Below are 13,425 nucleotides of genomic sequence, written 5' to 3'. Positions count from 1 at the left end.
GGAGGAAATAACTAAATCTTAATTTGTTTCAAGAGCTGTTTTGTTTTATTTTTTAATATAGTGTTCATATCTGCATATATATGTATTGATACTTATATTGGAGTAAAATCAAAACAGTGGGTGCTGTGGGATTTCAATATGCTGCTATCTGCAAAACAATGTTTTAGTTTTAAAAATGTATTGAAAGCTTCTGGTATTTGAGACACTTGTATATCAGGCAAATATCTGGAGGTCACCTTTAAATTAATATATGCTCATGGTAATCAGGATGGGCTAATCTAGGCAATCTTAAAGCTGAAGAGTGTTAGTAGTGTTTACTTTCAACTATTAAATAGCAGTTGAAATGTTGCAATGAATGAATGTGGCCTACCCGATGTTCTCACCTGACCTTTTGTTTATGGGAAGTCACCACATAATAGCCTAGAATGGATGTATATATGTATTATATATAAACAAGATATAATTAGAAGAAAGTTGTTCCTTACAGTATGGAATTTATTGTATAGAAACTTGAGTACCTACAGCTGATGCTAATTAACGCTCCAGCCCAAGAATGTGTACAGCAGTAGTGATGGCAAAGACAGGAGAAATGTGAAATATGTCACAGAAGATTTTACTTTAGCATGCACCTGCTAAACGTGAGGAGTCAGATCTTTGGCTGATGTCAACCAATAGAAATATCTGCTTTCAGAGGAGCTACGCTGATTTACATCAGCCGAGAATCTGGCCGGGGACATTACTGACTTGGCATTATGGACATAGCAGCTGGTGCTGACTTGTTAAGAACAAAGGACCACATGCCAAAAAACCTATTAGAAGGGTCTCCTTTGATGTTTCACTTCATCTGGTATAAATTTAAAATTGAGGAGGTTGTCAATTTTCTTTAGTCTAGACGTTTTGTGTCATTGGATCTTTGTCACGCTGCAATGTGACCTTCATGTGCTGTATCAGACGCTGAGAAGTTGAGGACTTGTCATTATAGATGTTGAAAACTCAGTGAGGAATTGCAGCCCTCAGTTGTGAGTAACTCTAGAAGATGCTGCTGCCCTTCCACACAGACCCCAACCTGTGTGATGAGCAATAGCAGTGGCCCCTCGTTATCTTGGAGTTTTTTAATTCCTATTTAGAAGATGTCCCCTATTCTCAGTGAAAAAAGTGAAATTCTCCCCCTACTGAAAAAGTGAATATTCTTTTCACTTCTGCAGAGTGAACTCTTGAGCTTTGGTCCTTGTTTCAAACACTGGCTGCCAGTTGCCCCATCCTCTGGTGTGACAAAGGGAGGGGTGAGGAGGCTCACTGGGTCTAAGAGGAAAAACAAGGGAGCAGCGTGGCGTGGCATTCCTTCTTAGTCCACTCATGTAGAAAAACTCAGGGACTCAGAAGAGTGACGTGACCTTATGCCCCATTATTTGGACACTGACCCTGGACAGCTACCATCGGAGGTGACAGGTGATGGGGACAACATGATGCTCAAGGCTGGCTTCCAGTGACAGGACTGGTGTTTCGGTGGTGGCTCCTTAGATGCCCCAGTGACCCTGGCTGTGATTAGAACACTCATAGTTATCTATGTTGCAATTTCTTTAACAACTTCTCTGCAGTTTCAGGCAACAAGCAGCCACGGATCTTTGGGGTATGTTATTATATGTCCGTAATGATATTATGGACAGCATTTCCAGAAACGAACCTGCTGAGTTAGCATTATTTTCCCCAAGACAATCATATCGTCTGCTGAAGACGCAAATTAAAGTTAAGCCCTCCTGGTTTTGGTACGTGAAAGTGAAGGATTTTTCTATTGTTCTCCATCCTGTTCAGAGTAGACAAGAAGAAACCATTTCTGTGTTGGGCTGCCAGAGTTGGTAAAAATGTGAGACGATCTGAAGTGAAAGGATCTGGAGGGGGCAAGTCACTTGTCAGCCCTCAGGGAAAGCAGTGGAGGACTGGATACTAAAATAAATAAAATAATGATTAAAAGAAAGAGAAGGGCTATGTGTATTTGGTGACTGCATTACGCCACTAGAGTAAAGGGCCTAATTTTCCCTTTCTTCACACTTGGTTTAATGTAGGAGCAACTCTTCTGCAGTCTGCAAAATGAATACTTGGCTCAGTCTGGCTGTGGTAAATTATCAGAAAGAGCTGAACCACTAGGTGTCTTTGACATGATGAGAATACCAAGTGGTCGATGCATTTCTCACTCTGCAAATCACCATTTAAATGTTTTAAATCAGCCTGATATTTTTTTAAAAGTCACACTGCATCAGATTACTTCTTGAATCACTACAATAGCACGCGATAGCTTCTAAGATGACATCCTTAAAATGCAAGCGTGGACATCCAACTCCAAGATTTTGTTATGCAGGTGTTACAGAGAACATCTCATAAGTACAGCAGCAAATTTTGAAGTTTTTTCAATAGCCATTCATCTGGTTGTTAATAATATGAACAGAGATCCTCTAAGGACCAGTTGCCTGGGAGTCCGTGGTTTGTTAAAGACACAGTTTTGGTGTAGCACAGCCAAAAGGCATGACAAGAAAGATGATGATTCAAGGTATGACTCTAAAATCTAAGATCGATTTGTGTCAGTGAGAAAATAATTATCAGGTGCTTGACCAACCTCCAAATTATACAAGGTTTCAGGAGCTGGACTCAGTGATTGTTGTGGGTCCCTTCCAACTCAGGATATTCTATGATTCTATGAAAGGTTTAATGAAAAGGGAATATTTTTCCTTTTATGCTGTCCCAGCACATAGGAAGCAAAGGGGAAAAATGTTAAGAAAATATACAAACGCTGTTCTTGACTAGCTGGGTATTGGTAATGCACTGGTGCAGGCAGTCGAATCAAATAACGTGGGTGGATTATTTCCTGACCACTGAAATATTCTGCAGCAATCGCACACTCTCATGAGTCAGAGTGTAAGACGATCTCCTGCAGGTGCCAGGCAGGAGCGTTTCCTTTTGGCTGCTGTAGTCATTACAAATTACGCTCTTATTCCACCAAGCTTCTCCGTGCGCCGTAGGAATCGGTGCATCACATCCTGTCCTAAACACCACATCGCTAGGTATTAGCTCCATATTTAAAGTGGCGTCCGCTTATTTAACACCGAGAGAGAAGATTGATGAATTATTTGTAAAGTGTTTTGAGAAAATAAATTGGAAGTCGCCAGAAAGAGACTTATTACTAGGTGCCGTTGATTAAGCGCATTATGGGATTGTTTGCTCCGAAGCCAAGGGTTGGACTACACTCTAATTTTGCCAAAAGCCTTCTGTAAACAAGCTGCTTCTTGATGTCAAGAAGCTCTTCCTACTTTGGACTGATTATAGGTTTGAAGCCTAATAGCCCTTAGGTACACTTGATAAGCTTTCCTTTTTAAATGATTACAACTTTCTACAGTCAAATATTAGCTTTTACAAAGAAAAAGACAGCATCTTCATAGAAACGTGTCCACAGTCATCAACATCATTTTAAAATCCAATGAAAATAACTAGAAAAACAACAACAAAATTAGTGATAATTTTTTAATCTAGCCTTTTAGCTTGAGGTGTTACTGATATAGCAGAGATAATGAAGCTTCATCCTTGCTGGGCAGGGTTGTTTGAAGAAGCATTAACACAGGTACAATGACATCTTCACCGGGAGTAACAGCGTGGCTGATTCTCTTTGGTTAAGCTTGCAAAGTTGCTTTGCCTTTCGGTCATGACAGCTCCACAACTGGAGCTGAGGATGTGGCCAAGCCCTGTTTTTCAGGATCCAGCCTCAGCTCTCTATTGAAAAGTAAACCTTGTTAAGTATTACATTTTGATTAGGGAGCACAGGCAGAGCTACATTTTTGTCAGGACTTTTTGCAGCACGGATAGTTTCCGTGGATGTTAATGCTGAACAGTCCTGACACTGCCTCTTGCAAACAAGCCATTTGACAAACATCAAAAGGCAGTTTGGGGCATAGGTCTCACTGCTGATCAGCAGAAATTTTAGTAAAAATGTCTGAATTTTGTAGCGTTCCTTGCTGACTGTAGCTTGTTGACTGATTAAAAGCAATGTCCTTTCCTCAGCTGTGATCTGAACGATAAATTATCCTTCCTATCTTCCATGCCTTGACAAACACTGAAATAACTAATAATATTGTCACTTCTCTCAGTGTTTCCATTTTTCTGTGTTACCAGCCTGTTGAGATGATGCAGTCTGTTTACTTATAAGACCGTATGGCTTAGCAATGGTAATGCTTGATGCACGATAGGAATTGAGTCATCAGTCTTTGTCATCAGTAGGCTGCAGTCTTGGTTTGGATTTTGGATCGCTGCTCGTACAACCTACGCCTACGCAGGCCTGGGTCTAAATCTCCAAAATGGGAGAAGTTTCTTACATTTAAGGTAAATTAATTGCTGACCTTGTCTGCTTGGGGTATTGGCATTGTCAGCTCCCATTACGGAGGTCTGGGAGAGCTCAGCAGCCCAGGGCATGGGGCTTTTACTAATAGAAAAGAGAGAAGGAAAAAATAAAAAAGTAGTTGGTGTATAGCGTATAATGTTGAGCCTGCCTATAGTGGTGATGCTTGATCTCATTAAAGACACACAGCGAATCATCACTGTGTGTCTTCTTCCCCAGCCATGTCTTGTCAGGCTTACTTGGTGGTCGTGGAGGATTTGTTGTGCTGTGCATCTGCTAAGATGAGCTTTGGCCATTTCAAAGAAGCATTTTGTCATGAATTGTCAGAAATCGACAGTGAAATACAAGGAAGAGAGTTATATGAAAGTATGAAAAGCTGCTTTATCCTGATGTAAAGAGGAAAAAAAGTAATAACAATGGAAAAGTGTATATTTGCCTGAATTGACAATGTTTCAAGGAAAGGCAAGCTTAACCTGCTCTAATACAAGGTCACTTCCTGTTAGCAAAACCCCCTGAAGGGAGGGGAGGAAAATGTAAAAAGATACTTTACTGTAAAACAATATGCTCATTTTACTCAGAGATCAAGGATTCTTTTGGAAAAAAAAAAAAAAAAACTTTTGAAAACCTAGTCTTGGTTTTACAGAATATTTTTAACTCCTCCAGTGTCATATGATTTTCTCCAAGTCATTCTTTAAGAATTGAACTGTTGTCTTTTTGGTTCTTGCACAGAGGCAAAAATGACTTCTCTCCAAATTCAATTATGATTTTCTTCCTTAACTTTTTCTCCTACAGGTAGCTGAGCTTTTACAACTCGGATACCTCTTCACTGAATTTTACTGACAGCGTCATTCTGCTTTCCCTTTCTTCGAGTTTTTGTTCTGTTGTATCTCCCACGGCATTGCACTTGCATGTCTTTGTTCATTAGTTTTAAAGTCTTTCTTCAGCTTGGATAATAGAAAAAACATATATTACTAGTCATCCAGTTGCAATTCTAGCTATACTCAGAGGGGTATATATATTTCCAGTTTGCTGCGTGGGGATTTAGATATATGATTCCAGATAGTCTTAATGAGAGTAACAGCCCTAATTCCCCACACGGCATATTAAAAACGGATCCTGAACGTACAGAGTGAAACTCTGTGATCTTACCTTTCAGTACCTTTGCTTTTTTTTTCTTTCCCCGAATATCATTTGCATCTGCATTTGTTGGTTAAGGTAATTGACAGCTGCTTTGAGGATGAGAGAGTTGGTCTTCGGAGCCCATGTCTGCGTTGCTTTGCTGTGTTTTCCTGGGGATTGACTGCACCTGGGTGGATCTTTTGAATTGAAAGGTTAATTCAAGAGGGAGTTAGAGGAAAGATTTTACCAAATTGGCTCTGTTATTATTCTGATTGCCTTCAATGTCAGACAAGAACAAGGTGCACCTTTTCTTATTACCTTAATTAATTACAAAAAAAAAAACCCACAACAGAAAAAAAACACACCACCACCACAAAACCCTATTGTGTATCTGGTAATTGAGTGTATCTGGTAATTGATCTAATGACTAAGATTTAGTTATAATACTAATACAGTATCTAAGGCAGACAATATTCCTGCAGAAATGGTGCAGTGTTCTTATAGCAGAACTTCTTAATTATTATTTTTTAATTCTTAGACAACCTTTTTTTTATGATAAAATGCTAAGAAACAGCCATCGCCTTTGTGTAATTTCAGGTCACGTTCCTGTTTTCATTCATACCCGCATTTTGTTTCTCTCCTAATATGTCTTTGCAGGGAATCCCCAGACCTTGTGGGCAGAATGCCGCTGGTGGCATTTCCTTTAGCGGAGAAAGGGCGCGGTGTGGAAGGGAAGGCTGCCTCCACTTGTACTATATATAAGAAAGTTCCTGGGGCTTAATTTCTCTGTTTCTGAAGGTTACTGTACTTACACTCAGCAACCAATATTCACAAGTACCTGGTCTGGTAGTTAGGGGTAAATGGAGGATGAGTACTCCAGGCACCTCTTCTTTCCTTTACCCTTTTTTTTTTTTCTCCATGTTTTTTTGACCCATGTTTTCAGATGTTACTGAGGAGTGGTGGCCAGAAGATGACTCCTCTGCCAGCTCTGGTCCCCAATATTTTTTCTGCCACCTTTCAGCCTGTTCTCACCCCCCTGATGATGGTTTTGGATACCAGTGCCTAGCAGTAGCAAATAGCCAGTACTGGGAAGACAGCGGTGGTTGTTGGGCAGTCTGACAGTCTCGGTGAAGAAGCTGTTTGGCTTCACAACACACGCGTTTGTTGCGCAGACCATTTCTAGATACGAAGGCAAATGATCTCCTACTGCGATGCTGCTTTGGATGAGCAGCAACTCTTCTGCTTCCCACTTTCTTTTCGTCTCCTCTCTGCTTTCTGCTGGCCAATAAACTATTTTAATTTAAAAGATGATTTAAAGAGATAATCTGTTTTCCATTCGAGTTCTTTCTGTGGCTGAGCTGCCCTCCTTCCTCCCACCCCCCTAATTCTAGTGTCTTGGCTGCCTTTGTGAAAAGGCTTCCTTCTCTGCTGCTCTGCAGTTACTTAATGCTACCTGCTGCTTTCTTCATCTTCTCCTACTGTGCTGCCTGTTCCTACCTCTTGCCACAAACACTCTTTGATGCCCGTGACACCATTAATCTGTCTCAATGTCTTTTCCCTCTGTATGTCACGAAAAACTTGAAGAAACGGTTTGTAACCGCAGGTACAGGATCGGTTGGGGACTGGGGGAGCAGAGCACTGCGTGTGCGTGAGCTCCAGCTGGGGGGCTGTACAGAACTGAGTCTGCCTGGTTTGTAGAGGGCATTTGCAGCAAAACTGTTTTCCTCTGAGAGGGGAGAGATGAGGTTTGACAAAAGAGAAGGCAAATATTTGCGATGTGTGAAAAGCACGGAGAAAAATCAGTTATACCAGAGAGAAGAGGGAGAGCTTGGATGCTAGATTACAATTCGGGAGCTTTGTGTGCACTGCCTTGCTTTGACCAGATTTTCTGTATGGATATGAAATTTCTTAGGATGTGGTTCATCTCAATGAATTTAATTAGAAAAAAAGTTATTTTTTCTGTCCATGCTGACCTTCTGGGATTCCTCACTAGAGGCTCCCCTGGGGAGCTGGCTTCTCCCTATATTGGCAGTTCAGTTTACAGAAAGAAATGTGAAATTATATTAAAAACTTTCTAATCTGCACGGTAAGGAAAAGACTAGAAGCAGTACCTTAATGTTCTTGATTTTCCCCAAAATACAGGAAGATCAGCACAAAGCATGAGTTATTCAGACCATTAAGATGTGTAGGAAACCGTCCTTTTGTGGCAGAGGTTTTTCCATCTAATTAGGAGTAGATTAAGGACTGGGAAAGTGACTTGAAAATACCCCACACCTCACTGCAGGATTTAATTTTACCTAATGACAATAAGGAAGGGTTTAACACAGTGTGCCACTTCGTCCCTTCTTGGTGGTTGGATCAGAGGACAAAGATAGAAGCGATCTTCCTTCTGTCCTCATCTGAGACACGGGGAAGAATTGTTTAGAGAGGGGCAGCTGTTGAGAATGAGTCAGAGGAGAGAGGAATTATGTGGCCACTTTTTAAAGTGTTTGTCGTGAAATGCCAGTACTTTGTAAAATGTCTAATGTCCACATAAAGAATGGGACAATCGCTGCCTGGTTTGCTTGTCTTTATGGTCAGGTCTGAAACCAGCCGTGTTGGGGTTCTGTTTGTTTGTTTTTACCTTGCACCTCCCAGATCTCCCAGTTGCCTGGGTTCACCAAATTTTTAAAAGCTATCAGTCATTTCCACCTACATAAATCTTCAGGTCTTCAGCCAGCCTGTGACTAGGACAGCCATTAGTAATTTTTGCACAGTATTAAAAAACAAGAGCGGAGTCATGCTGTGTTCGTGGCTGCGTGGGTGTCTGCCTTTTAGGAACCTCTGGGAGTGGTTTATAGGGACCTAAAATAGTTCCCATCTGCTCTTTCTGTCTTTCCTCCCCCTTGCTGATCCTGATGCCCTTTCCATGCTGTTCCCAATTCTTTAAATTCCCTTTCCTGATACCTTTGTTATTACTTTCTCTTCCTCAGTTCTTTACCTGAGATGCACCTGTGAGAGCGGTCACTTCTGTGTGCTCGTGTACCCACACTTTCAGTTTGCTAGGGTTTTGCTGGCAGTATTGGCGGTCTGTTTGAGTCGTCTCTCAAGGTCTGTGTAGCATTGAGCTTACCCGATGAGCTCCCTTGCTTTTGACATGGCAAGGTCCTGCAGTTGTAGCTGCCGTGCAACATCCTTCTCATGAAAACAATTTCAGGGGAAAGTGTATCTTGTGCAAATTGGACCTTTTTGCTGCTGGTTCCTGCCATGGTTTTGTAGAGAGGTAGAACATGAACCTTAACATGCTGGAGATGAGTGGTACTTCTGAGGCAGCCACCCCACTACGGAGAACTTAAAACCCTGATTCCAAACCCATGTGGACCTCCGCTTTCATCACAGCCATGACTGGATCCATAATTATAATTTTTGACCAGGTTTAACCAATCTGAAAATTTTCTCTCAAGTGAATAAGAGACAGGAGAAAACCACATGGCATACATTGTCATTAGAGGTTTCTTGACTCCTTCCACACTGTCTATTGGAGTGTGTATATATATATATATATTATTTAGAATGGCAGCTTATTTTTATGAAGAGTATCCTCTGATTATTTCTATCAGTAACATTTTGTTGCAGTACAGCTGCATAGCAGTCATGATAATATTTGTATCAGTTACAACTTTTAAAATATATGGCTAAAAGCAGTTTCCAGTTTTGCTGGGAATAAAAATGATGAGGAACAGAGGGCTGAAAAATAATAATGGAGTTCCCATGCTATAGATTTTTTTTTCCTGTTTTTCACAGGAACACAAATGCCGTCTGGAAGCCAGAGGAAGCAGTGCACCACCACCATCAGAGAAACAACGGCCTCTGCCTCTCTTCTGGATACAGCATCCAGAAGGACAACCGCTGCTGCTGGTGGCTCATTGAAAAACAAAGATCCCTCCAAGGACACCTCCATACCCAAAGATATCCAAGCACAAGGCATCCTGAAACCAAGAAAGTCTGTCTCCAAAAGTATGTGCAACACAAAAACTTCATCAAGAGTCGTCTTGGAAGAAAATGTTCACAGGCAAAACCAGCTCCTAAAAAGTAAGGTACAAATCCTGCTGTGCTTGTTAGGAATATGGTTTCAATAATAAGATGAGATCAGTCTCAAAGAAAAAAGTGAAATAATGGAAATTCAGTCCATTTTTGTCCAGCTTTAAGTGCTGAGTATGAGTCATCTAGTGAGAGATCCCATCAACTAATCAAACTGTATACATTGCTATGGTTAATAGAAAACAAAATGAAAATGAGAAAGATGGGTTTACTTTGTAGGTAGGTTCAAGAAAATCTTGAAAAAACATTAAAACTGCAGAGTCAAGCACTCCCAGTCTGACCAAGAAACACTGTAACCGAGGTTATTTTTACAACCTTGTTTAGATACCGTTTACCTCTGCAATCTCTTTTTTTTTATCAGCAAGGTTTCAGCACTTAAACAATACTTTCTTCTAATTCAACAGCTATGTGTATGTCTTACTTCCCACATTTGTACAAATAGCTAAAATGGAGATGAGTAGCTGAACTCATGCATAAGATAGTTTTGCAGAAGACAACTGAATCATACTACAGATGAATTTGGCTTTAATATCAATAGGTTTGTAAGAAATTTACTCCAACTATACCTTAACAGTGCTGTAATGGTCATATATCCCTTTTCCATATGGATTTTTTTTTTTTGTAGGCAGGTAGGGAAAACATTTTCGTTATTGACTATAAAGGTAGAGAATATAACACCCACTTAGGTGAGAGAAGCCGATATTCCTGCTTTCAGTGCAGGAAGTTAAATTATTTCACTTCACTACCTAAATGTGACTTTGTTTTAAGAAAGTGAAGCATCCACGGAGATTTATTAAAGATAAAGTTAATTGACACCTCTGAAAACTTATTAAAAAATTTAATTTCATGTTCACAGGTTTTAATTTTTTTTTTCCAAAAAGTATTACGTTAACAAGAGCAGTATTAGGGAGGAAATACAGTTCAAGCTTTTATAAGGCAGATGTACCCCCAAACAGATCATTTTAACATTTTTTTAAGTACAATATAATATGTACAATATGTCATAGAGAGGAAAATATTTTAAGTTTATTGTAACCAAAAATTGAAATAAAACAGTAATGGGCTTTATTCCCAGATATTTAGTTCTAGAAATCAAATTATTTGGCAAGGAAGAAGTATTCCAGTTTGACTTTTCAAAATACTGCATATGGACCTCTTCTGAAGTTAATTTGTTATTCTGGATTAAGTTTAATTTTGTCCTCTAAATGAGAATCTTGTCAACTGTCTGATTTTTTTTGAGTACATCCCCTCTTTTGGTCCTAACTTGTGCAGAAAATATCAGTAATAAAGCAATAAAGCATAGTCCTAAGAGTAGAAAATCAACTTTTTTTCTTGATGCAGGACTTTGTGAATTGACAGCTTTCATAATAATGTGATAAAATGCATATAAAGCCTTAGTTTATTAGTTTTTTCATGGAGTCATTCAACTGCCTAATGAACACACAGAAATGATAGAAAGCAAACGGTATTATCAGCAAAGAAAAAAACAAGAGTAGGGTTTATGAAAGCCTCAGTGTGGTCAAAGAGATATATGTGATAAAGATCTATAACATTATGTTATTTCCTGCGATACATGCAATAAATTGAAATAAACTGTGAGCTGCAGCGTGATATCCTCTGCTTTCCATAACGCAGCCGTATTAGAGAAGCGTCATGCTTTTGGGAAGTGACTACCATCAAACGGAGCTAAGCTTCGGAGCAGGGTAATTACGCCTCGACGCGGTGCCTGGCTTAATGTGAAAGATACTCTGGGTGTCACAGGGCAGTGAGTAGCACCTATGATTAGATTTGATCTATTCTGCTTAATGAGGCCTATTAATAATACCTTGGCATTCTTATTTCAGAAATTGCCCTCTCTGTCTAATGAGGTGGAGAACCCAATAAAAAATTAACCATGCACTCTTAATGAACTTTTAAATCTCTTGAAGGTGATTACGAATCTTGTGGTTCAAGTGGCAAAACGGAGGAGCACGAGGAGGAGGAGGAGCGGGCTCGAGCCAGCCGGGAAGCTCTGTCTGCACCTCGCTGCCTGGATGCCACTCGTCAGAGCCGCAGCGCGCTCGCCCAGCCAGATGTCAGCCCCGAGCCCGAGAGGAGTCCACCCGCCCCACTGACACTGAAGGTAAAATACCCATTATTTTTATGGGTGGGCTTAATGTGGGGAGTGATTTTTATTTTTTTTTTCTCGTGGATGGTGTTGCTGCTGGGGACAGAAGTTGGCATGTCCTTGATTTTTCTCCTTTCTGGTGATGTTTGGTCGCTTTCATTACTTGCCGAGATTTGCTGGGTTGCCTGGTTGGGCAAGTCCCAGCTGCCATTCCGTGGAGAACCATGGTAAAAATGTGGGGTTTACAAAGGTCCCAAAGGTTCTTTTGAAATCGCACCTTGAAACTGGCGTTTTCCCAGTTTTGCATGACATCCAGTGCCACCAGCGGCTGCCATAGGCACGGCTGTGACCCAGGTTGGTAGCAAACAACATCAGCAGACCCAGTGTTTTCCTCCTTCTGGTCCAGTGCATATCTCAGAGCAACCTCTGCTCCTGTCCTCTGCCCTGAGACATTCCTAAACGTTGAAGCAGCCCTTGACTGGAAAGCATTTTCTTTCTGGATCATCCATGAATGGATCTGCGTGATAATCAAAGTAAACAGGAAAGTTTGTGAACTGTCAGTGACAAGCTGCTTCGGAGATGGGGTGAGACAAAGAAATAGGCAAAATGTCAAGAACTTGAATACGGGTAACTTATAAAAATGTGTAATTCAAAACCTTTTGGATGTGTCTTCTTATTTTTATTTTTTTCCTAGAAATATTATTCTTTGCCTGATGTGGAAATATACACGCTAAGGCAGCTTTCTAACAGTGAAAGGGAGCAAAGGCAGATAGGAAGACAGTTTCTGAACTTTATTCAGACCAGCAATGACTTTCATGGGGAGTCTCTTACTAAACCCACTTAGATGAATACCAAAATTTTGTTCTTTTACTAAAATGAAGTGTTTTCTCTGTTTCGTTTAGGAAGCACTAGAAATTCACAAGCCTCAGTTCATTTCCCGTTCGCAAGAAAGGCTGAAGAAGCTGGAACATATGGTCCAGCAGAGGAAAGCCCAGCAGAATGATGCTCCCGTAAGCAACCAAGGAGCGCTTCTTGTTCGCAAACTTTCCTCAGCATCTGCCTCAAGCAAAAAAAAGCAATACACCATTCCTCACCCGCTCAGCGGTAAGTTGAATTGTGACCAGTAATGGTTCTGTACTTGTTTTTGAATCCTTGCCATGTGTATAGTATTTCTGTATTAATGCTGTGGAAAAAACATGAGACCTGCTGCTCCTGTTTCAGCCGCCAGTGTGCCAGCATATGTCCTGGTGCTCAGAGAATAAATTCTCTGAAACGCAGAGACAGGGTTAGTGGACATGGGGTGCTGCATGGCAGCCTTCCTTGGGGCCTTTTGTCATTGTCACGCTCAGTCACTTTCAGCACGATGCAGGTTGCTGCTCGTTATAGAGGCGTTAGCAATAATTAGCATTTTGTACCTGCCACAGCTCACAGAAGGACTGATCTGGGGTGAAAATCCCTGTCAGGGGGACAGGTGGGGTTTGGGTGTAGGAGTCCCAGTCTGCTCTTCTCAGCAGGTGGGCTTGTCTTGTCTGCCCAGCAGCTGTGTGCACGGCTGCTAAATCAGCACATCTAAACTCTGCGATTTCCTAATTTGAATGATTAGGCTGTTTTATTGCCCTAGTGGTAAACAGCCTCAATATCTAGCAGCTCCCTCCCAGTAGCATCTCCCTAAATATTACCTAGGCACAGGATGTTAAACAAATCACTTACACTTTTTTTTTTTAATTGCCATCTGGCT

At 40.8% G+C, this 13,425-nt stretch overlaps 1 protein-coding gene across 5 annotated transcripts in view; it reads left to right on the top strand.

The window, feature by feature from the left end:
- The window catches only part of LOC308196879 ((E2-independent) E3 ubiquitin-conjugating enzyme FATS), a 65,236-nt gene that overhangs the window by 39,781 nt on the left and 12,030 nt on the right, over positions 1 to 13,425 (top strand). For 4 of the 5 annotated variants that reach the window (XM_080596615.1, XM_080596618.1, XM_080596616.1 and 1 more), the window contains exons 4-6: positions 9,284 to 9,571; positions 11,509 to 11,702; positions 12,590 to 12,791. In XM_080596615.1, coding sequence (XP_080452741.1) covers positions 9,284 to 9,571; positions 11,509 to 11,702; positions 12,590 to 12,791 — 684 coding nt within the window. Of the gene's footprint in view, positions 1 to 9,283; positions 9,577 to 11,508; positions 11,703 to 12,589; positions 12,792 to 13,425 lie in introns of all 5 variants that reach the window. The other variant, XR_013952452.1, reaches the window with a different exon arrangement.

The sequence above is a fragment of the Anser brachyrhynchus genome (genome assembly GCF_964034855.1).
Source record: "Anser brachyrhynchus genome assembly, chromosome: 6".
Classification (NCBI taxonomy): Eukaryota; Metazoa; Chordata; class Aves; order Anseriformes; family Anatidae; genus Anser; species Anser brachyrhynchus.
Note: the sequence above shows the minus strand (reverse complement) of the source record. Positions and strands in the feature narration are given on the sequence as shown.